The 24,536-nt window shown below is 51.8% G+C and overlaps 1 protein-coding gene across 4 annotated transcripts; it reads right to left on the bottom strand.

The window, feature by feature from the left end:
- Window positions 1-7: 7 nt before the first annotated feature.
- LOC103190209 (choline transporter-like protein 2) lies at window positions 8-24,344 on the bottom strand. Of its 4 annotated transcripts, XR_006085830.1 has the most exons (23): window positions 16,727-17,136; window positions 15,614-15,662; window positions 14,894-14,967; window positions 14,130-14,214; window positions 13,522-13,606; window positions 12,942-13,067; window positions 12,698-12,758; window positions 12,117-12,240; window positions 11,711-11,794; window positions 11,059-11,171; window positions 10,396-10,527; window positions 9,831-9,930; window positions 9,427-9,519; window positions 9,021-9,099; window positions 8,176-8,438; window positions 7,677-7,771; window positions 6,609-6,712; window positions 5,732-5,805; window positions 5,361-5,431; window positions 4,881-4,969; window positions 4,615-4,699; window positions 2,480-2,817; window positions 1,842-1,887 (listed from the first exon to the last, which is right to left on the bottom strand). XR_006085830.1 is itself a non-coding variant. In XM_042344681.1 (22 exons), exons 1-22 carry the CDS (start codon window positions 16,758-16,760, stop codon window positions 1,784-1,786), a joined length of 2,124 nt encoding a protein of 707 aa, XP_042200615.1. In that variant the 5' UTR covers window positions 16,761-17,134; the 3' UTR covers window positions 8-1,783. The 4 variants fall into 4 exon arrangements, 3 of the variants coding, with proteins under 3 accessions (XP_042200615.1, XP_042200614.1, XP_042200613.1); XM_042344681.1 differs by lacking the exon at window positions 2,480-2,817 and having other exon boundaries at window positions 8-1,887; window positions 16,727-17,134; XM_042344680.1 differs by lacking the exons at window positions 1,842-1,887; window positions 16,727-17,136 and adding an exon at window positions 24,246-24,344 and having other exon boundaries at window positions 2,316-2,817.
- Between the last annotated feature and the right edge of the window lie 192 nt (window positions 24,345-24,536).

Raw genomic sequence — 24,536 nt, 5'->3', positions numbered from 1 at the left:
AAAGGCATTTGTTGGAAACGTTACATTTATTGGATCGATACAAGCCTCAAGCATGCAAATAAATACGATCAAGGCCCCAGAGCGAGAGCTCGGAGTATGGGGGGGGGGGGGGGGGTGTTAAAAAAAGAGGGGGATACACGATCAGGTTTGTTTACATCCGGGTCGGAATTCTCTCCGGGAGGAAATCCACCGGCGTTCAGGTGCTGATTCCAGCCGACAGATGCATCAGAGCAGCCTCGCTCAGACACGGGGAGGTCCATGATCAGTCTGCTCGCCTCTCAGGCACACAGAGTGGGTACACTCGAGGTAAGGTCCTATACATAAGGAAACGCTGGTCGCTCGCTCCGCTGGGTGAGTAGGCAGCAAATCCACGGTGCATGTACAAAGTCTTGTTAGTGATATGAGACTACGGAGGAGCTGAAGCAAACTGTCAGATGCATTTCGCCCTCCTCATTCCATCCATCCATCCACATTAACAGAAGATGTCAAACACCGAATGTGGCGACAGATCATTATCTGCCAGATCTACTCACACTCATACACACACACACACCCCAATGCTTTGAATATCTAAATACCGTTAAACACTTGGGACTGAATACAATTGAGTACTTCTAAATACAATTATCGTCATTCTTCCTTCCACATGTTTCAGTGGCTGGTTAATGCAATGTGGTGGGGGGGGGGGGGGAATGGGGGTAACGGGACTCTGCACGTTACAAAGGAAGAAACATTCAATTTAATAATTTGTGTAAAAAAAAGGTAAAAACAGCTATTGTTGCTCAAAAAATATATAATAAAACCATGCAGGACATTCTCGTTGATTAATACGCAAGTCTTCTCCAGTGGGGAGAGGATTGCATCAGCGATGGAGTGTAGACAATCACAAAACATTTTTTTAAAAAAACAGTGAGTTGTTATGGTGCACTGCCTGAAACAGCCCTGCCCTGTGGGCCGATTTAACACTCAACATAAAAGACATTTGTCCGTCAAAAGCTGCTCGTCCACAAGGCCAGGAGCTGGGCTCCCCACGGAGAGAAGCTGGACTCGAAAACAAACCCAAGGCAACTGGCGGTTATAAAGGCAGTTCATCCCAGGCAACCAAGCGTGGCATCAACACCCTTCATAGACTGTGTGTATATATATTTATACAGTATATTATATATATATATATAAAAAAAGGCTGCGCACTTGGACATTTTACTTCAACCCATACTGCTGGCTTCCGAGCAGGAGGAGGGGGAGGTGGGAGGAAATGTGTCAAGATTCGGGGAAACATTACAGCGGTAATCATCTGCGGACAAACGAGTAACGGAGCCTCACAAAGATTTGGCAGCTTAGGCTTGTACAGGGCAGCTTGGCTGTTTGGTGTTGGCTGTTGGACGAGTGTGAATTCAGGAAACCCGTCATTAGCACCGGGTGGTGGGGGGTGGGGGAGGAATGTGCAGAGGTGAGGCAGATGGCAATGTGCTCACTGCTCCCTCCCGCAATCACAATGTCTCAGACCATAATCAAACTTAGTTGGCAATGGTGGCGGGGGGGGGTATCAAAGCGGATATCTATCAACAGGAATGGGTGTCTTTAACCAAGATGTCTCGCGGACGGAGGCGAGGTGAATATCTCGCACGCCAGGGCTGGGTTGAGATGGGATGTGCTGATCCATTAAGCAGGGGGTGGGTGTGGGGTAGCTCCGTCAGTCAAGTGGTTTCTCCCGGGCAGAGCCCCACTCAGCCTCCCTCCCTCTCCCCCTTCCCCCCACCACCCTGTCCCCAACGAGGTCTGCTCACTCTGACGAGGTTTTGTTCTTCTTGTTGAGGATCTTCTGCAGGCTTGTAGGCATGAAGTAAGGCTTGGCCGCTGAGCCGTCATTCCTCTCCAGGTCCTCCACTGCACCAACATGCAATCAGCTCATTAAAATAATCATCATCATGCAACACAATACAACATTACATTTGTGTAGCGTCTTTCACGGGGGGGGGGGGGGGGAAGAGTCCCTCTTTAATAACGAGAGAGAGCGCGAGAGACTAAGATACAAACTCAACTCTCTTCTCTCCCTCTCTCTCTCTATATATATATATCACTTAGGCCAACTGGCGGCTCCCTCCCTCTATTTCATCTGGCCCACGCGCTCCCCCCACAACCATCAAATGCTATCTGATTTTACGTTTTTGGAAGGGAAACACGAAGACATTGCTTATGCGGCCCCCGAACATCTCTCAAAAAGGGCGTCCGGCATTCAAAAGGTTGGACCTCCCCTGAATCACACACACACAATATATATATATCTATACACACCCACACACACACACAGGGTGACCAAATAGTTGTGATACCATTACAATGTCTAATGATTTTCTTTTAGATAATCGGGAAAACAGGTATCACGACTTCTTGGCCTCCCTGTATACACGGGCTGACCTCGGTATAAACCATCCCTAGTGACATCGAGACCCGGTTTTCTCTCCATATTGATCCTTACCCCGATGACAGTCATCACTGAAGTAGCCCCAGCCCCTGACATAACCAACACACAGAGAGCACGTCCGGCTACGATAAGCAGGGATTAGGTCGCGTGCTGGCGGGAGTGAGTGCCCGGGGCAGGGGAATGAGGTTGAGCGGTGGCGACGACTTTGCCTCAAGTCTGTGGCCTTCGTTACTCTTCCTGCAGCTCCACGATCTGAGGGGAGTTGTCGTTGACGGCGATGTCGGTTGGGGGGGTGGGGGCAGGGGGCTCCTCGATACTCAGGATGTCGTGTAGCGCTGGCGTCATGTAGTACGGTCGCTCGGCTGACCCGTCGTTCCTCTCCAGATCTTCACCTGTTTTTTTTGCCGGCAGGGGGCGGGAGGGGACGGGTGGTGTGTGTGTGTGTGCGTGTGGAGGAAGGGAGAGGTAGAACAGCGTGCGCACACGTCCGTGATGAAAGAACAGAACGAGAGAGAGAGAGAGAGAGAGGGAGGGAGAGGAAAGACAAAGGAGAAAGACACAGATAAGAATCAGAGACAAGAATAGGAAACTGTAACCCATGCACACACAGTCGCCCTTCGAAAGGGAACGATTACAGTCCTTGCTGGGGAATAAGGCGGGTGGAAAGCTGGCCTGGAAGGAGTACCTGCTTCGAGCGACTGGGAGGCCTGGGGTTGGGTGTGAGCGCGAGGTTCCACAAACAACAGCAACTTGCATTTATATAGCGCCTCACGCGCAGGGTGGCGTCCCGGAGTGCGCAAAAGCGTTCCAGGGCACAGCTGGAGGAGCGAGCGCACAGAGCGCTCTCATAATAAAAATAATCCCTGCAGCGCTTTATCATGTCGTCGAGACGTCTCAAAGCGCTTCACGGGATACACCGTAAAGCGCAGCGACTGAGGACTTTGCGGGCGAAACGCAGCAGCCAGGAAAGGTCGGCCTTCAGCCTCTCCGCCCCCACCCTTTGGGACTCCGTCTCACATTCCCTTCGCCCCACTTCCTCCCTCGCCTCCTTCAAGGCACGTCTCAAGACCTTCCTCTTCAACTGAGTCTTCGGCCACCATCCCTCACCCCCCACTCCCCCCGCGCTTGGGTCCAAATCCCTGACTGTCCAGCACCTTCCGACATGACCAGGATAAGTTGCAGCTAATGGATGAACGGGAGGGAAACCCGGATCACGTGGGAAGTACTGGGAAACCCTGGCTTTTCCCAATAGAGAGGGGAAGGAATCGGTCCAGGGATGAGCTGGACACAGAGGAGAAAATCGCAACACAGTCAAGACATGACAGGAGGGGAAAAAAAACAAACGAGAAACTTTAAAGAGAGACTTGGCAAGGCTGTCGTGAGGAATCGCGCGATCGGTTTAACAAGCAAACAGAACGCAGAGGAGCCCCTTCGTTCAGCTCTCTGTGGGTAGACTCACTCTAACGAGGTCATGGACCCGAAACGTTAACTCACTTTCCTCTCTCTCCGTAGATGCTGCCTGACCTGCTGACTGCGTGTTCCCAATCACTTCTGTGTTCATTTCACTCCAGACCCCGTTCCCCTATAGAGAGGCTTTACCATCAGGAGGTAACACACACACACACGCACCACACTCCTGCCTCACATCGCTGGGCAGGAAATCAGCAAATGCTATAATAATAGGAATACTTACTTGTGATAGACAAAATATGCAGTCACTCCACTTTACAGTACATCGTGTGAAGCGCTTTGAGATGGCTCGAAGACATGATAAACCGCTGGATCAAATGCAAGGCTTATTATTGTTATAATAATTCAGCACCTTTCACGTCAGGAGGAACGTCTCAAAGTCCTGCTTCACACGACTCGCTGTGAAGTGTAGTGACTGTGTGTTTGTTGCAGTCAAGAGGGTGGAGAGAATTGTTAGGAATCGGTGGCCTCAGAATTGCTCACGTCCTCGGGCTAAACAACCGTGCAGGAGTTTGGGGACCAAATAAATGGGCCTCGACATTCACCCTGAATTTACGGTCCCCCACCACCCCCCCACCCCATTCTCACCCCCCACCACCACCACTGATAGCGCAGCAGTGTCAGCGAGTGGGTTCTGTCAGGGTCAAAGCCCTGACGTGTACAGGCTAAACTTTCTAACACAGAGGTGGGAGATGATCGAGTGAGCGAGGGCTACTTACAGAAACATAGGAAGAGCGTGTCCACACACATCGCAAACACACTGAAGAAGCCATGGGCGATCAAGTAGGAGCCGAGGAGGAGAGTCTGTAATACACAAACACACAGGGTTATCGGTTACCAGTTCAGCCACACACAAACACACATCAACAGGGACAATCGTAGTATTTGTAGGCAGCCCAAATTGCAAATGTGGTGTGATAACACCATCCTCTCACTCCTCTTTGGCAACCCCCACCCACCCTCCCCCACACAAACAGCTCCTCACCATCAGTGGAACCCAGTAGTAATTGAGCTGCGGAGCTTTGTCCTCAAATAGCTTGATGCGATTGGTGAAGAAGAAGAAACCAAGAACTCCTGAGGACCACAAGGTGGTGATAATTAATAACTAGTTATTAATCAACAACTAATTCATAAACAAGTAACTAGTAACTCGCCATTGTTACGGCTTCTTTCATGTAGAAACAAAGCACGTCGTGAAGCACAGCCGGTTAGAGGGGACGGGAGCGTTTCACAAACACAACTACAAGTTGCATTTACATAGCGACCTTTGCGTTGGGAGGATGGCCCGAGGTGCTGGAGTGTCGAGGGTTTGCGGCTGAACTGGGGGTAGGATTCGGGAGGGGTGGGGGTGGGGGCGGTGGTGGGGAGAGACGCGGGAGATGGAATCTGTGCAAAACTGGTCGCTCAATCCACGACTGGAGTTGGAGAGAGGAACATATGTGTATGTGTGTCCCTGAGTACTGACCAACACTGCCAACAACCAGCATTTTCCCCAGGAAGAGCAGGAAGTCGGTCACTTTGTCCAGCACCGCCACCCTGTGAAGGCAAAGAGAACAAGACTTGCGTTCGGTGCCACAACATCAACAACAATTTGCGTTTACATAGGGCCCTTCACGCAGGGTAACTCCATTCAGATTTTCAAGACTGAGGTGGACAGATGTTTGTTAGGAGAGGGTATCGAGGGATATGGGGCAAAGGCGGGTAATTGGAGTTGAGGTACAGATCAGCCATGATCTAATAGAATGGCGGAACAGGTTCGAGGGGCTGAGTGGCCTCCTCCTGTTCTTATAGCTTCGCAGGATAATACCGGACACACGCACAGACCCACACACTCACCGGAGTATATTCCTCATTATCAGGAAGAATGCATTCTTCGCTGATACGCAGAAGTTTGAGCCGTAGATTGCGATCTGGGTGGGGGTGGTGAGGGGGGAGAGAGAGAGAGAGAGAGAGAGGGAAAAGAGCACAAATGAGGTAGGAAATCATCACAAAATATTACAGATGTCGGAAATCTGAAAACAAAGGCAGAAGTCGCTGAGAACACCCAGCAGCAGCATTTAAAATTGCTGAGTGTTCCCAGTGACTTCTGTTTTTGTTATCAGGAAATGATTACATCCCATGATCAAGGACGTCCTCCCGACGTGAAAGGTGTTCTATAAATGGAATCTTGTTGTTGTTGTTGTTGTAGTGGTTAGAGAGTGGTTGTAGTGGTTCACAAGCGAGAGGACCCGGGTTCACTTCAGGTCAGGGGAAACCTTAGGCAAGTTTCCTTACTCCACACACACGCACCTCCGCTTACCAGCAGTAAGTAGGAACCCGGTTGTTAAGTCGATTGGCGGATCGGTTTAAGGGGGTAATGATCCCTCCGAAACAACCCAAAAAAATGGTGACTCAATCCACAGCCGTTTGTGGGACTTCGCTGTGCGCAATTGGCTGCCGTTCTTCGCTCACAAAGTAAACAGTCACTGCACTTTGCAGGGTATTCTGTGAAGCGCTTTGAGACACCTCAACGACGTAATAAAGCCCTACATCAGATGCAGGGCTTATTATTATTGTTTCTCTCTCTCTCTCTCTGCATCTCTCTGTGAAGTGCTGTGAGACGGCCCAACGATATGATAAGACGCTATGTCAATTGCAAGGATTATTATTATTAATAATAATATTATTAAGGCAGGTCTCGGTGGGGACTTGGGGTGGAGTGGGGAGCGCTCACCATTATGTAGGCGTTTCTGTTGAGGAACTTGATAATCTTCTCCAGGCACCAGAAGCAACATTTCAGACAGCGTAACAGGAACTTGGCAAACTTGTTCTGTGCACCTAAGACAATAAAGACAATAGTAATAAAAATTAAATGAAGCTGCAAAGGGAAAAGCAAAGTCTTCTTCTCTCGGGGCTAACGGGTGACAGTTTCCCCCTCATCAAACCCAGTGATTTTCACCCACAAAACACAGTCACTACACTTTACAGTATATTCTGGATAGGTCAGGGTATTAAGGGATACGGGGCAAGAGAGGGCGGTAATTGGAGGGTACGGATCAGCCACGATCTCATAGAATAGAATGGCGGAACAGGCTCGAGGGGCTGAATGGCCTCTTCCTGTTTCTAGGTTTCTATTCTGTGAAGTGCTTTGAGACGTCTCGACGACGTGATGAGGCGCTGTATCAAATGCAAGGATTATTATTAATATTATTATTAGGCTCACACAAAGCCTCTGCTGTTCAGTGTCACCCAAACTGTCCTTGCCTTTCCGATCATGGTTTTAATGGGTAATTAATAATGAGCATTACATTTGGTAACGGTCACATCTCGCCCACAGAATACACAGTATATCCTGTGAAGCGCTTTGAGATGTCATGTGATAATAATAATAATCCTTGCCCATTAGCCAACAACGAACAACAAATGACGTTTACACAGCGCCTTTCACGTCAGGACGACGTCCCAAGCTACTGGACAGTCAGGGAATCTGCACTCGAGCTGGGGGTTGGGATCAGGAGGGGTGGAGGGCGGAGAGGGTGAGGCGTAGGGAGAGTGACTGAAGGCACGGTCGAAGAGGAGTCTTGAAAATGGTCCTGAAGGAGGCAAGGGAGGGATAGAGGGAGGGGTTGAGAGAGATGGAGGGACTGTGGGGTGGAGGTCCAGAGGGTGGGGGGGGGTGGGGTGGGGGGGGGGCTGAGAGGCTGAACAAGAACACCAAACAGAAGAGAAGCACGGCAGCCATTCAGACCAGCGAGGCGGGTGGGCGTCAGTGACGGGACCCACGAGAGCAGCCGCTGCCCACCTTTCAGCTTCTGGTCGGCGTACTCCAGCAGCACACGGAAAACCTGCACGATGGCGAGGATCAGGGACCCGAAGGCCAGGGAGCCCGTGTGGTACCTGCAGCAACGACAACGGCAAGTTTTGGATGGACAGTCCCGAGCTGGGGGGAGGCGGGGGGGGGGGGAGAAGGAGGGTGACCGAAAGTGCGGGCGGAGAGGAGGGGTCTCGAGACGGGCGGAACACGGCGGTGGCAATTGAGCGCAGCAGCGACCCGCAAACACACAGTCGCGGACTGAGCAACCAATTTTTCGGGGTTGCGGGGGGGGGGGGGGGAGCGGGAGGGGTTCGCGCTGCCTCAAACCGGCCAGCGGGCGGCGCCAAAGTTCAACCCAAACCCAACAGTCTTTGTGAGACGCCTCAGAACGCTTCGTGGGACGCACGGCAAGGTGGAGGGGCTGAGCGATTTGCGGGCGGTGGAGGGGAGGGGGGGTGGTGAGTCCGGGCTGGGGGCTGCTGCTTACCGGAGGGTGCGGCTGAGCGAGGAGAAGAGAGGGAAGGTGGGAATGTCGTGGGGCTTGTTGTAGGCCCAGTAATAGGAGGCAAAGGCACCGGCGAGCGTGCACTGCTGCAGAGCGATGACGAAGTTCAGCACCCAGAAGAACACGAAGACATTGTACAGCTGGAGGGCGGTGAGGTACTTGTGGTAGTTCGTCTCCCCGCCGTAGAAGGCGAAGGCGCACACAGCCCCGGGACACTGCTTCGTGATGTTCGAGGTGTTGAAGGTCTGCGAGAGAGCGAAAGGTCACCGCTGGGCCTGTAGCGGTGTGGTTAACGTGCTTACCTCGCAAGCGAGAGGACCCGGGTTCAATCCCCAAGCGGAGCAAGTTTCCTAACTCCGCGGGCACTCACACACACACCTCTGTTTACCTCGGGGTAAGTGGGAACACGACTGTTCATTTGATTGGCGGATCGCTTTCCAGGGGTAATAGTCCCTCCAAAAAAACAGATGTGGTCACTCAATCCACCATTGTCTGTGGGACGCTGCTGTGCGCAATTAGCTGCCGCCCACAAAATACATAGTCACTACACTTTACAGTATGTCCGGTGAAGCGCTTTGAGGACATCTCAACGACATGATAAGGCGCTGTATCAGGATTATTATTATTATTATTATTATTTACCATACCTGCTAAATGACATCTAATGACAATAAACACTGAGTGGCCACAATCTCGCTCTCTCACACACGCCTCCCCCAACCCACACACACTCTCCCCGCACCCCCCATCCCACACACCTCACAGGACCAGAAACCTCCCTTTTCCTCCCTACTACCTCCCCCCCCACACCCAGAGGCAACGCTCACCGTGGGATCACAGGTGAAGTTGCAGTCGGACGAATTGGAAACCACCTTATAGATGGCTTTGTTGGATGTCGACAAAAATCTTGGCGGAATCCGTTAAGGTATTGTATAGCACGGAGGGTAGAACCAGATGCCCCTTATACACTTTATTCAGTTTCCAGTCTATTCTGAGAAGCGCTTTTGAGAAAGATTTTGTGGGCGAAACGCGGCAGCTAATTGCGCACAGCAGCATCCCACAGACAGTGGTGAATTAAGTGAAATTTTGTTAAAAGCACTATATCAAATGCAAGGATTATTATTATTATATTGTGAGTGAGTGAGGGAGGGTGTGTGAGTGAGTGAGGGAGGGTGTGTGAGCGAGGAAGTGAGTGAGTGTGTGAGCGAGCAAGAGCACCGTCAGGAAGGATACACGGCCACGATAGTCCAGTAGGCGATGCAGATCAGCAGCAACACAAATGTGATCAGGGGATAGAGCAGCGAACACATCATGTGTTTAATGGCTCTGCAAGAAAAAGGGGAAACTCACTTGAAGGTTAAAACTAAAGTCTGTTTCTCCTTCTCCCCCCCTTCAATCTCTCATTCCCCCTCTCTCTCTCTCTCTCTCTCTCTCTGTCCCTCCCCCTATCTCCCACACCTCTCCCTCTCCCCGCCACACACCCAAACCCATGAGTGTGAGCAGGATCTCTGACCCATGTGGGTGGGTGACCACAGTCGAGCCCAGTCATGTCCTTGCTGGAAGGACTGTTGTAGCCGCTCACTGTGCGAGGGGCTGGCTGGCCTCGCTGAGCTCGTACACTGCTGTTGGGAGCTTACCGGCTGGCCTCCTTGAGCAGAGCGATGGCGATGAGGATCCTTTTCCGCAGGAAGATCAGGATGACAATGATCAGCAGCTCCGTAATACACAGGATGATCACTGCAACAACAACAGGCTACTCGTGTATAGTCCCTTTCAGTGACTGGCTCCTGCTTGTCCATTGTGCCCACGTGAGTGAGCGAGTTGGTGGGGGGGGGGGGGGGCGCTGTGTAAACGCAAGTTGTTGTTTCACGTCCAGAGGACGTCCCAAGGCGCTGGACAGACAGTCAGGGATTGGACCCGAGCTGAAGCTTGGGATCAGGAGAGCGGAGGGCGGGCGTAGGAGCGAGATCGAAGGCTCAGTCAAAGAGGAGGCTCTTGAAAAGGGAGGCCAGGGAAGGGGCGAGGCGGAGGGACGGTGAGATGGAGTTCCAAAGAGTGGTGAAACAAACAAAAGAAGCAGGGTCTGAGCCAGTGGAGCGTGACTGAAGGCGCAATCAAAGCGGAGGGTCACTGACACAGCAGAGGGAGTACGTGCTGCACACAGGGAGAGCCCACCCCACTCCCTCCCCGAGCAGGACTTACGGAAGGCTAACCACGTCTGCTGGAGGTGCAGGTAGACCCTGATGTCGGTCTGCAAGCCTAAGTCTGTGATGCTTATGTCAGAGCCGGCCTCACCTCGCAGCTTAATGTACTCCATGGAGCAGTGATATATACCTGTCACACAGAGAGAGAGAACCATAAAAATCCTCGCACTCGATACAGCGCTTTATCACGTCATCGAGACGCTGCACGGGATAGACTGTCAAGTGACTGTTCATTTTTGTGGGCGAAACGCGGCAGCCACAGCGAGGTCCCATACACAGTTGTGGATTGAGTGGCCAAATTATGATTGATTGATCGACTGATTGAAGGGATTATCACCCGTGGAAAGGGATCCGCCAATCGACTAACAACAGGGTTCCTACTTACCGCTAGGTAAACCGAGACACACGCGTGTGTGTGTGTGTGTTGTAATAAGGAAAGTTGCCTCAGGTTTCGCCCCCGACCTGACCTGACCCAGGAATTGAATCTGGGACCTCTCGCTTGCAAGGCGAGGACGCTGACCACTACGACGACTGGCATTTACATAGCGCCCTGCGCACGGGGTAGGGTCCCGGAGCATTTCACAGTCCGACCACGAGCCGGGGGGAGAGGGAGGCGACCGTAAGCAGCGCCGACTTCGCTTGGCGACTCTGCTCCACGTACCGTAGCCCAGCACGACCATCACCAGCAGGATCATCACACACACCATCACGGCCGCTATGAAGCGCAGCAACACCACGAACAGGAGACTTAACGCCATCGCCATCAGCAGCCCGCTGGAACCAGAGGTGGGGGGTGGGGGGGTGGAGGTGTGTCACGACAACTTGCATTTGCACAGCACCCCACACGCTTTTATTTGTGGGAATCTGCCGTGAGCAATTGGCTGCCGCGTTTCGCACCCGAAATACACAGACAATTGCGCACGGCAGTGTCCCACCAACAGTCGTGGATTGAGTGTCCGAATTAGTGATTGATGCGACAATCAACCAGGGACAACCAGGTAAACAGTGGCGTGTGTGTATGTGTGTGTGTGTGTCTATGCGCGTCTGTGTGTGTGTGGAGTAAGGAAACTTGCCTAAGGTTTCACTCCGTCCTGACCTGCCCGGGAATTGAACCCGGGTCCTCTCGCTAGCGAGGCGAGCGCTCTAACCACTAATACAGGGAGAAATCCTCGGAGCATAAATCCAACTCGGGAATGTAAATCCTCTCCATTGACCCCCTCCCCCCACCACCGCGTGCGTTGACGTGACCCTGGGGGCTCACCCCCCCACCCACCCTCCTCACCGTCAAAACCCACAACAAAACAAGCCCTTACATCAAGATCCAATGCCAGGATCTGGTGTAGTCCTCGAATATCTTCATCGCCACCTCTCTGACGTCCAGGACGATATTGGCAGCTCTGGAGGGAGAGAGCACAGGGTCTGAATCAGAGGTTAGAACCCACCCTCTTTGCCACCCTCTACCCCATACGGTTTGCTTACAACCCCCATCGCCCCACCCCATCACCCGCCCCCTTGTCCCGTCCCTCCCCTCCTGTAAATGCAAGCTGTTGATCTGATCTCTAACGCAGCCCCCAACAACAACCATCACAACAAAACTTGCATTCACAGGGTAGCGTCCCGGAGAGCTCGATACCCTAGGGCACGTTGCCGTGGCCCGCACGCTGGCTGCCGGCCACACAACCTGCCTGAGCTGGGAATCACAGTGAGAATGCTACTAACTTGGCTGCGGCCATTAGGTCGGAGGCGTTGATGGTTTTTCCTTCTTCCAGCTTGAACGAAGTCTTGTTGCCGACCAACACCACTCCCTTCTTGGTCTCCAGATCGGGGAAACATCGCTGGGAAACTGTGTGAAGGGGACGACAACAACAACTTGTGTTTACACACCTCGTTCACACACGCACTCACTCACGCACACAGGGCAGCAGGACTTCAAGCGGGGTGGGGGGAGGTGACCGTAGGCACGGTCAAAGAGGAATGTCTTCAGGCGCTACCTGAAGATGAGGAAAGAAGGAAGGGGCAAGGCGGAGGGAGGGATAGATAGAGGGAGAGAGTGACAGAGCTTCGGGGCGCAGTGTAGCGGCTGAAAGCGCGGTCACCGATGGTGGAACGGAGGGAACGAGGGACAAAGTATGAGGCCAGAGCAGGTCGAGCGGAGGGTAGTGGGTAGCGAGTGGGTTGGGGAGCGAGCCGGAGTGGTAAGGAGGTTGCCAGAGCTTGAAGGGATTCGTAGATGAATGAGAGGATCTTGAAGTCGATTGGTTGGACAATGGGGAGCCGGGGGAACTGAAACCCACACGTACAAGGTCTGCTGGGCGTCAGCACCGTGGGGCAATCCTGATCCCGCAGTAGCTCCATCATACTCTGTGGAAAAACACGAGAGAGGTGAAGCGGTCTGCGAGTAACCAACCCTACACCGTCAGGTCAGGGGAACCCGCCACCCCCCCCACCCGCTTACCCCCTTTCCCCCTCCCCCCCCCCACATCGAACAAGGTTCACGAGGCCCAGACGTTAGTGGATTGTTGGTCGGGACGTGTGCTCCCTCACCTTACTCTGGTTGAAGTCCGACTTGCAGAACTGCATGTAATTCTGCCAACTGCTTGAATTAATTTTTTTCTCCTTGTGAATACTGAACAGGGAGACAAACCTGTCTGGGCATTGCTTCACACATATCTGTGACCAGAGAGAGAGAGAGAGAGAGACCCAGAGAGAATAAGAATAATCCTGGCATTTGGCACAGTGCCTCGTCACGTCATTGAGATGTCTCAAAATGCTTCACGGGATACACTGTAAAGTGAATTGACTGTGTAGCTTGTGGGCGAAACGCGGCAGCCAATTGCGCACAGCAGCGTCCTCGACTGATTTGATATGGGGAATTGTCGGCCAGGATACCAGGAGAGAGAGAGAGAGGGGGAAACTCCCTTCTATTTTCAAATCTTGGTTGAGTTTTACTCAAACGATGACAAATTTGTGCAGCGTCTTTCACGTCGGGAGGATGTCCCAAGGCGCGCAAGCAACACTGGAAAAAGGGGGCTGGTTTCAGATCCGTCTCTCACCCGTAACGGAGTGACCGTGGATCGGGAGTGGTGGGGGGGGGGACTCAAGGCCCTCTCTGCCTTGTTCTCACCTGTGGGGTCGGACACCGGAACTCTAGCAGCACCACCGGGCTGGTGCACTCCAGCAGGTTGAAGAAGAACAGAAATGGCTTGTTTCTGGGAGGAAGGAAAAAGAGAGAGAATACAACCGTAAGAGAGAGAGATACACACACACACACACACAGATACCCACTGCCAAAGAGATATACACACCCACACCCACAGCCAGAGAGATACACACACACAGCCACAGGGAGAAAGAGAGACACACACACACATAACAAAGACACAGAGAGACACAAAGATAGTGAGACACACAGACATAGAGATACATTAGAATATACAGCACAGAAACAGGCCATTTGGCCCAACTGGTCTATGTCGGTGTTTATGCTCCACATGAGCCTCCTCCAGCTCTTCCTGAACTAAGCCTTCAAGCATCACCTTCTAAGCTATATAAATACAAGTTGTTGTTGTTGTTGTAAGAGACAAGCAGACACACAGCCACCTATAGAGATAGAGAAAGGTACGCACACACATATACACAGACAGACACCCACAGCCAAACAGATACACACGCACAGCCACAGAAAGAAACACACACACACACAGCCAGAGAGAGAGACACAGACAGACTCACTCATTACGGGTTCCGGCCTGGCCACAGAACTCCCCCCGGCTGTCTGTCGGGTAGATGACTTTCCGAGCGTCTCCATAAGTCCACGCTGAGAGGTAAAAAAAAAAAACCACACGTACACAACAGTGTGAAGGCAGCGAGTCCCACCCTCCTGCCCCCGACCATTCCACAAGCCCGCGCCCCGCTCAAACCTCACGGCAGCCCTCGCCTGAAGGAGGCACTTTGAGACGTCCTCTTGACGTGAGAGGCGCTGCATTAAACGCAAGGATTATTTATTATTATTTAAGAGTGTGGATGGAGATGGCTCAGCTCCTCTCCTCACACCCCACCCCATCACCTCCCCGACCTGGGCTCTGACATGCTCTGGACCCATGGTCTCGAGCCCTCCCACGCCCTGCCCCACCCCTGCCGAGGCCAGAGCTGGGGAGACACTCCTGCACATTGCCCTTTAGCTCTACAGCAAGTGGTAAGGGTCTGGAGATTGATATGTGGGACACTGCCGTGCGCAATTGGCTACCGTGTTTTTCCCTCAAAATACACAGTTGTGTGTGGGGTGTGTGTGTGGGGGGTGTGTGTGTGTGTGGGGGGTGTGTGTCTGTGAGGTGTGTGTGAGTATGTGAGACGTAATTCACTTTACAGTATATCCTGTGCAGTGCTTTGAGACGTCTCAACGACCTGAAAAGGCACTGTATCAAATGCACGGATTATTATTACTATCTGCCAATTCTATCTCAATTCCCTGTCGGTAGCCTTGGTGCTCAACTCACCTAGGATCCCCACGGCGCAGTACACCAGAATGGCCACGAAGAACAAGAGGAAGCAAAAGATGTCAGTACAGCCCCTGAGAAGAGAGAGAGCGAGAGAGAGAGAGGGAGAAGTTACGAACAAACCGTGTGTGACCACCATCGGGCAGAGTAAACCTCATTCCCAGCTCCACTCTCACTCACCATCCTTCCACCCGCCTCGCGTCATTAACTCCACCGAGAGTGAACGCACCAATTTGCACGCACGCCCTGTCAGCTGTACACGTTCGCCCCCAAAACACGCAGTCAGCTACGCTTTGCGAAGAGGCGCTTTGAGCTCGATGCGGAGCATGACGCCGAGCTGGGGGTACGGGGGAGGTGACCGTAGGCGTGGTCGAAGAGGAAGGTCTTCAGGCGTGACCTGAAGATGGGGAAGGAGAGGGGAAAGGCGGAGGGACAGAGGGAGAGAGTGACAGAGGTTTGTGGCGTAGTGGCTGAAAACGCGGCGACTGATGGTGGAGCAGAGGGCACGAGGGACATGCAAGAGGCCGGAGCCAGTGGAGGGGAGGCACCGGGCAGTGGGTTGGGGAGTAAACCGGAGAGGTAGGGAGGTGCCAGGGGCATGAAGGGATATGCAGATCGGTGCGAGGAACTTGAAATCAATCCGTTTGGCGCTAGGAAGTTAGTGGAGCCTGGCGAGAGCTGGGGTGATGGGGACTGAATAAGGCAGAGAGAGGAACCTACCTCTTTTCAACCGGACCTCTGAATGAGGCATCAAACTTCTTGGGCTCACCTGTAACACAGGAGGAAAAGCCATTCACACCTCACCACAAAGAGCCCTTCGACAGCAGGTTAACTCTCCCAGCACAGCGATTAAAGTTAAATAACGTGGAGTCTTATAACGCAGTGGTTAGCGAGCTCGCCTCGCAAGCAAGTGAGAGGACCCCAGTTCAATTCCTGGCCGACCGGGTGGGTCAGGGCAAAACCATAGTCAAGTTTCCTTACTTCACTCACACACACACCCGCCTCATACACACTCCCTCACACACACGCCCGTCTCTTACACACACACACACCCGCCTCATACACACTCACTCACACACCCACCCACCACATACACACTCACTCACACACACGCCCGCCTCATACACCCTCACTCACACACACGCCCGCCTCATACACACTCACTCACACACACACCCGCCACATACACACTCCCTCACACACACGCCCGTCTCTTACACACACACACACCCGCCTCATACACACTCACTCACACACACACCCGCCTCCTCTCACTCACTCACACTCACCTCCTCACACACACACACCCTCCGCCTCTCACACACACACCCTCCGCCTCTCACACACATACCCGCCTCCTCTCTCACACACACCCAGCAATGGGCTCCAAGCCTGGAGATAGCTCAGTGGTTAGAGCACTCGCTTTGCAAGTGAGAGACCTGAGTTCAATTCCAGGCAGAGGGTGAAACCTCGGGCAAGTTTCCTTACTCCACACAGAGCCTAATAATATTCCCTCCAAAACCAAAAACAATAATAAATTGGTCATTTTCAATCCCCGACTGTTTGTGGGACATTGCTGTGCGCAATTGGCTGCCGCGTTCGCCCACAAATATATATACAGTCAATTCACTTTACAGTGTGTTCAGTGAAGCGCTTTGGGACGTCCTCCCGACGTGAAAAGCGCTATATCAAATGCAAGGATTATTATTATTATAGCCCTGCACACCCACAGACACAAAGCAATGGGCCCCAATGCCCTGAAACTGCTCATAGCAATTCCTCAAGCACCAGCAACAACCCCAACATCTAACCCCAGGCTGACAGGAATCTCACCATATTTCCCGTAGTAGTTCTCCTCGTCGCTCATGGCTTCCGACTGCGGATTCCTCACAGGGTCTCGCCTTTTCTGTCTCTCTCACACACACTCTCGCTCTCTCTCTCTCTGCTCTCTCGGTCGGTGCTGCACTACTTGCACTTCCTGTGTGTCTCGTCTTTTGTGTCGGACACACACACACACACACAGGCACACACATTCAGCCTAAACTAGTTTAACTGGAAACTCGGGGCAGCAAAAGACACGCACGACAGGTCACAAGCACTGGCTTACATTTGGGCGGTGCCTGCATCAGCCTTCACTGTGCGAACTGCGAGAGGCACAGATAGCGTTACGAGCTAAACAGTAGATCTCTGTCCGAATAACACTGCAACAATCCCCTCCACACACACACACACACCTCTCCCACACTGTTTTGTGGGTGAAACGCAGCAGCCAACTGCGCACAGCAGTGCCCCACAAACAATTGTGGGTTGAGCGACCAACTGATTATTATTGCTTATTGTTCAATTTTTTTTTGAAGGGATCATCACCCACTGAAAAGTGATCCGCCAGTCGCCTAACAACCGGGTTCCTACTGACTGCTGGTAAACAGAGGCGCGTGTGTCTGTGTCTGTGCGTGTGTGTGAAGCAAGGAAACTTGACAAGGTTTAGGAGTCCTGTAGCTCAGTGGTTAGAGCAGTCGCCTCACAAGCGACAGACCTGGGATCGATTCCAAGCAGGACAAAACCTTGGGCAAGTGTCCTTACTCCACGCGCCTGACGATAACCCTTCAAACAAAAAATGGTCCCTTCAATCCACGGCTGTTTGTGGGGACGCTGCTGTGCGCAATTGGCTGTCGCGTTTCGCCCACAAATATACAGTCAGTTCACTTTACGGTTTATTCTTTGAAGCGCTTTGGGACGTCGAGAAGACGTGAAAAAGCGCTATTATCAAATGCAAGGATTATTATTATTATTATTATTATTATTATTATTATTATTATTGTCAAGGTTTGGAACCGCCCAGAAACTCCGCCTCATTGAGGCGCGTGGGCTGTTATCAACGGCGCTGAAGCCTGGCAAGATCTGTATCTGCAGCTGTGCTGATATTAATAGGATCCTGCGGGGAGGAGAGGTGTGGAGGGGCGGCCACAGCCGAACTGAGACACTCCAGCAAGAACCGCTTCTGAAACACTAATAATCGTCCCCGCACTTGACCCCGCGCCTTCACACCTGGTCGAGACGCCTCAAAGCGCCTCACGGGGGAATACGCTGTACAGCGCAGTGACTGCGTGTTTTTGTGGGCACGAAAAATCGGAATGACGACAACCACTGCGCAGACTTGAACAGCGCCTCGAACCGTGCTGGCTAGAGAGCGTCTTGAAGCCCTGCCCGGGGAGGGCGGACACCGAGCAAGGAGGAGAGAAAGGGAAACGAGGGGGAGGTGACCGAAGACACGGTCGAAGAGGGAGGTTTTAAAGATGGATAAAGAGGGTCACCTCCTCCTTCCCTTCCCCGCTCCCCACTTGCTGAAGCACTCCCGAGACACCGTTCGGCACGAAGGGTGCGACAATAATAATAATAATAATAATCCTTGCGCTTGACACAGGGCCTTATCACCTCTTCGAGTCGCCTCAAAGCCCTTCACAGGATACACTCACTGCAAAGTGAACTGATTGCGCGAGACATAAACGCGAGTTGTTGCTGTGGCATCACAACCCCTCCTACACCTATACGAAGGGCACCTCATAAGTTTGCAGATGTTGGTGGTGTAAACTCGCTTCCTACATGAACCAAATCATCAGCGCGCAACAGGAAATGGCTGCAAAGCACGTTGAGAGCACTTAAGCTCTCTCGGCAACCATCCTCCCCCCCAGCTCCTGCCGTGTGCAGCGAGCAGGAGAACCTCAGCTCTCTGACTGCAGTCTACCCTGGAGTTTTAAGCGCTCTGAGACACAACCCTGCGTGGAGTATAACTGCGAGTTGTTGTTGTTGTTGCTGCTGTTGTGTCCTCCCTGTCCGCTCCCAGCAAAGGGGATTCCGATAACAAAACAGGAGCAGGAAATTCCCATTGATTTCATGACCGGGAATGTTCCATCTGACAATTATGTACCAATAGAAGATAGACCCTCGTTTCCTTCTCGCTGCTTGGCCAGCACAATGTGACGCCAAAATAACCGTCCAACTTCTCTCCCCACCCCACCAACAAAAGCAGGATCTCCGCCCTAAAAAAAACACTTAACAGTGAACGACAACAACTCGCATTTATACAGCACCCTCACGCGGGGTAGCGTCCCAGAACAGTCACTACACTTTACAGTAGATCCCCGTGAAGCGCTTTGAGTCATCTCGACAACGTGATAAGGCGCTGCATCAAATGCAAGGATTATTATTATTATTATAGATTGAGACACGGAAGCTGCTTAATAGAACACTCTTGTGACTTGTGTGTGTGGTGAGTGATGAGGCGTTATATCAAATGCAAGGATTATTATTATTATTAATATTGGTAATGAGGTGCATTCAGAGACACGATTCCATGTCAGCATCTGATCACTCCCTCCTCTTGCTCTTACTCTCAAGTTACTTTACCAGTCTGAGGTTAATACTGATGCTACACCAGTTTGGAGCAGTCATATGATTTCGATGAGATGCAGTACTCTGACGGGAGCTGACGACATAGCAAAAGAGGCTGAACAGCTGCAGACAGTGCTGTGTTTGCATTAACCAGGCTCACATTAAACTCACAGGCAAAGAAAGACAGCCCCCATACAGAAATCCTCTCTGTCCTCCCTATCCTCACCCTTTAGCCCAGTTTTTTAAGCAGCTTCTAACTTGCCGGAAAGCAGTGACAAGAGCGACGGACGTGGGGCAGGCCGGAGCCTGCTGAGCGGAGAGGTCGGTATGGAGTTAGCAGGTCACAGAGGTAGGGAGGGAGGAGCGAGACCGTAGAGGGCTTTGAAAGATACAAATGTCCCTCCGCTCGGGGAAGGGAGGCTAGGGTTGGCTTCCCTGTTAGAAAGGTTCGCGTGTGTAAAGGGTGTGCAACACCCAACATCCTGTCTGGTCTCCAACACTGGGACCACAACCTGTGAAGCCACACGAGGCAGGAGATGAGGGGAAGGGGAGAGTCCTCTTATCATAATAACGATCCTTGCACTTGATACAGCGCCTTATCACGTCTTCGAAACATCTCAAAGCGCTTCACGGTAACTTTGCTGTAAAGTGAATGTTGTTGTATGTATGTTGAGGATGAAACTCAGCAGCCAATTGCGCACAGCAGCGTCTCACAAACAGCTGTGGATTGAGTGACCAAATTATCTGTATTTATGCTGAAGGCATTATTACCCCCAGAAAAAGCGATCCGCCAATTAGCTAACAACCAGGTTCCTACTTACTGCTCAGGTAAACAGAGGCGCGAGTGTGGAGTAAGGAAACTGGCCTCAGATTTCGCCCTACCCACCCGGGAACCAAACCCAGGTCCTCTTGCTTGCGAGGCAAAGGCTCTGACCACTAAGCTACAGGACGCCCAACAACAGTCAGCATCAGACAGCACAGCACAGCTGGTTCTGGGAATAAGTGCTTTTCCATTTGAAATTAAAAAAAAAAAAAAAAATCGATGAAAACTTAAGTTAAAACCTAATTACCGGAGCCGCAGCCAAAACCACGAGGCAAACAGAGAGGCAAACAGCCAACACAGACCTACAGTGTCCACACTCCACTCCACTAGCGCTCCGAGACACTACCCTGCGTGAGGGGCGCTATAGAAGTGCAAGTTGTTGTTTTTGTAGCTCGCTCGCTCTCAGAAATCAATTGCAATATCCCCACGCGTTCTGACATCGAGACGTTCGCCCGAGCTGGGCGTGATGGTATCAGGAAGGGAGACGGGGGAACGGGGTCAGGGCCGGTGGGGGTAGCAGGGTGACCGAAGGCATGGCCGAAGAGGAGGGTCTTGAGATGCATGGGCTCAGACAGCGGTTATCAGACGAGGAGATCTGACCTGCCTCGAAGCGGCACCTGATGTTGACATTGTTATCTTGCTCATCCCGCAGGTCAGGCAGGAAACGAAACCTTATAAAGTTGTTTTTCTTGCCTTCTTTTTGAGAAGTGCAACAGAGAGACAGAGAGAGCAATTTGCATTTACAGACGCTAAGGGGCAAGTTTAATCATCCAACTCAGATACTTGTGCTGAAGAAATCACGTGGCTTCATAATAATAATAATCCTTGCATTTGATAAAGCGTCTTATCATGTCATTGAGACGTCTCAAAGCGCTTCACAGAATGCACTGTAAAATGGAGCGCAGCTCAGAGCAGAGCAGCCAGTGTGCAGTTGGCAGGCACGAAGCACCACAAGCGCTCATTTTACCTAAAAGATAATAAATAATAATAATTTGGTCGCTCCATCCACAAGGGTTTGTGGGACGCTTCTGTGTGCAATTGGATGCCACGCTTCGCCCACAAGACACGCAGTCACTACACTTTACAGTGTAACCCGTGAAGCGCTTTGAGACATCTCAAAGCCGCGATAAGGCACTGTATCAAATGCAAGGATTATTATTATGATTATTATTTTAAACTGGTGGTTAATAACAAACCTTGGAAAGGATGACTGCAATGACTCACAGTATGAGTATGAGCTCGCACAGAAGAGGAAAACAGAACGTACGAACATAAGAACTTGCTGGGCAAAAGAAGACCAAGGTCCATCTAGTTTGCTTCCTGCCATCCTGGCAGTCGCTTGACATGTCGTGTCCCAAACTATATACTGTACCCCCCCCGAGATATTATTTTCTAGGAGAACTCTATCTCATTTGTTCTTGAAACAAACAACATTTTCTGTTTCCACCGTCTGTCTCCCTGGGGAGCCTGTTCCATATGTTCACTACTCGCTCACTGAAGTAGTGTTTCCGCAGATTTGTTCTGAATTTATCCCCCCCCCCACCAACACATTCAATCGCAGGGCGTGTCCTTTGGTTCTATGGTTCAGTACAGATCTCCCCTGCTGGAAACTGGTTGAGTTTATAATAATAATAATCCTTGCATTTGATATAGCGCTTTTCACGTCGGGAGGACGTCCCAAAGTGCTTCACAGAACACACTGTAAAGTGAATTGACTGTATATTTGTGGGCGAACGCGGCAGCCAATTGCGCACAGCAATGTCCCACAAACAGTCGTAGATTGAAAATGACCAATTTATTATTGTTTTTGGTTTTGGAGGGATTATTATTAGGCTCTGTGTGGAGTAAGGAAACTTGCCCAAGGTTTCGCCCTCTGCCTGGAATTGAACTCAGGTCTCTCGCTTGCAAAGCGAGTGCTCTAACCACTGAGCTACAGGACTCCACTGCAATTAAGTTTCTGCAATTAAGATGAGACACGTGCGAGCCTGCCATGCTTATCACTTACTCGCTCGCTGACTGACACACACAGGTATGCTCCCAAAAGTCAGCTCTGGGCAACTCTCAACAAGTTTTTGTTGGTTGGTTAATTTTCTCCCCCTCTCGAGTCAAACACAACTGGTTAAAGTCTCGCACAGCTCGGCAGCACAAGAGAGGGAAGTGGACTTGGCTGAGACGACACATACTCCAGCCGGACTGGGCACGCAGCCAGTTAACTCTCAAGCTTGCCGAAGGCTCTGAATAGCAAGGAAAAGCACATCTGCAACTGCAGCGGTGAATGACTCACGACCCGGTCACCAATCTTAATTATTAAATTTAATTATTGGGTATATTCGTTTATTTTGTGGTTGTTAATATTTCCCAATATTCCAAAAAAGGGGACATTGACCAAAGTCTGACGCCAGTTTAATGTTAAATATACACAACGACCCAACTTGGGGTTGGTGGTTGGAGAGAGGAACTCGAGGTTGCAAAATTGCAACAGAAACACTTAGATGAAGTGGAAATGAAATATTCAATAAAAGACCATTTGCCTTGGAATACACAGGCACTCCATTACACAAGCAAGTGCTGCGAGACGTCATAGAGTCATACAGCACAGAAGGAGACCATTCGGCCCATCGTGTCGGTGCCAGCTCTTTCAAAAGAGCTGTCCAAACCAATCCCATTCTCTCCCCATAGCCCTGCAAACAGATCCTCCCCAATTCGTCCTGATGTGATAAAGCGCTATGGGCAAAGGCAAGGGCTATTATCACTATAACTAGCGCAAAAATACACCCAAAGCCTCTGATATCTAGAACCATAGAAATTTACAGCACAGAAGGCCATTTGGCCCATTGTGTCTGAGCGGCTCTTTTAAGAGCAATCTATTTAGTCCCAATTACCTGCCCTTTCCTCCTCTACCCCCCCCCCCCCCACCAACCCCCATTACTGCTGTAGTTGACGGAAGGGATCAACATCAGCCCAGATTCCTACCACACCCTTCACACCAGCACACAATCAACCCACTTTACACAGGGCAGCCTGTCTGTGTAGATAGCGGTTGCAAAAAAAAACCTCCCATCGCATTTGTATTCACTTTACATATCCCAAATCTTCAGCTAAGCTATATGTGTGTGTGTGCGCGCACATGCAAAACAACGCACACTTAAACTGGGCTATTCAGTGTGTTTTTCTTTAAAAACATTCTGCCCAGTAGGCAGCGCAGAGATATGTCAAAAGAAATCCGTGTCCGTGGATAATCTACACCCTGCAGCTGTTGCAAAAGGGGACCAGACTCCACTCTCTGGCGCTTTACAACTCATTTGACGGGTTAGAAGTCTGGCGACTTCAGCCGCCCCGAGGACTCCGGAACTCCCTGCCTCAATCCCTCCCACCCTTCCCAGCCCAGTCGAGTCTTCCTCTTCGACAGTGCCTACAGCCACCTTCCTCCCCTCTCTCCCCCCCCCCCCAGCTCAGCGGCAAAGCTCCGGGAAACTGCCCCTCGCGAAGCGTGCTATGTGAATTGCAAGTTGTTTCTTGTGACTGCACGGGTGGGTCAGTAACCAGATAAATTGGCAAGTGGAGTCCTGAGGCTCAGTGGTTAGAGCACTCGCTTTGCAAGCAAGACACCTGGGTTCAATTCCAGGCAGAGGGCCAAACCTTGGGAAGTTTCCTTACTCCACACAGAGCCTAATAATAATCCTCCAAAACCCAAAACAATAATAAATTGGTCATTTTCAATCTACGACTGTTTGTGGGACATTGCTGTGCGCAATTGGCTGCCGCGTTCGCCCACAAATATACAATCAACTCACTTTACAGTCTATTCTGTGAAGCGCTTTGGGACGTCCTCCCGACGTGAAATGCGAGGATTATTATTATTATTATTAAAGCTGCTTCCGACCCAACAAACAAACAAACAAAGTTCGGGGGGGGGGGGGGGGCGGTGAGAGTGACATTTTAGGGTGCACGACCGGAATTAAGGGGTGTACGAGAGGGGTTGGTGGGGGGGGGGTGCAGTGCCGCTTTAAGAGCCGCGCCCCGTCCCGCTTTAAGAGATGCTCTCACCCGCCGCCGCCGCCGCCTCACGCGACGTCAATTTCAAACCCAAACCGACTTGGACCGCCCACCACCACCCGAAGTGTAACGGCCACTTACCGTACGGCTCCACCTCGTTCGTCCCCATGCCCGGGCGGCGGGAGCTGCGCTAACGGGTCAGACCGCCCGCCTCATGCCGCTCGTCGAGCGGCGGCTCAGGCTCCTGGCGGCTGCGCGTGCGCACATGGCGCGAGGCGGACCGGCGGGGGGGCGCGTCCCCGCCCGCCTCCCCCGGGAGGCGGGATTGGCCGATCGGCCGACGAATCACAGCGCCCCGACGCCGGATTGACGTCGGTGGCAACCAATCAGCCCCCGCTCGGCCCCGCCCCCAGGGGACGGCCGCGGCGAATC

Source organism: Callorhinchus milii, unplaced genomic scaffold (genome assembly GCF_018977255.1).
Source record: "Callorhinchus milii isolate IMCB2004 unplaced genomic scaffold, IMCB_Cmil_1.0 Scaffold29, whole genome shotgun sequence".
NCBI classification, from domain to species: domain Eukaryota; kingdom Metazoa; phylum Chordata; class Chondrichthyes; order Chimaeriformes; family Callorhinchidae; genus Callorhinchus; species Callorhinchus milii.
This window is presented reverse-complemented; position numbering and strand designations above follow the sequence as displayed.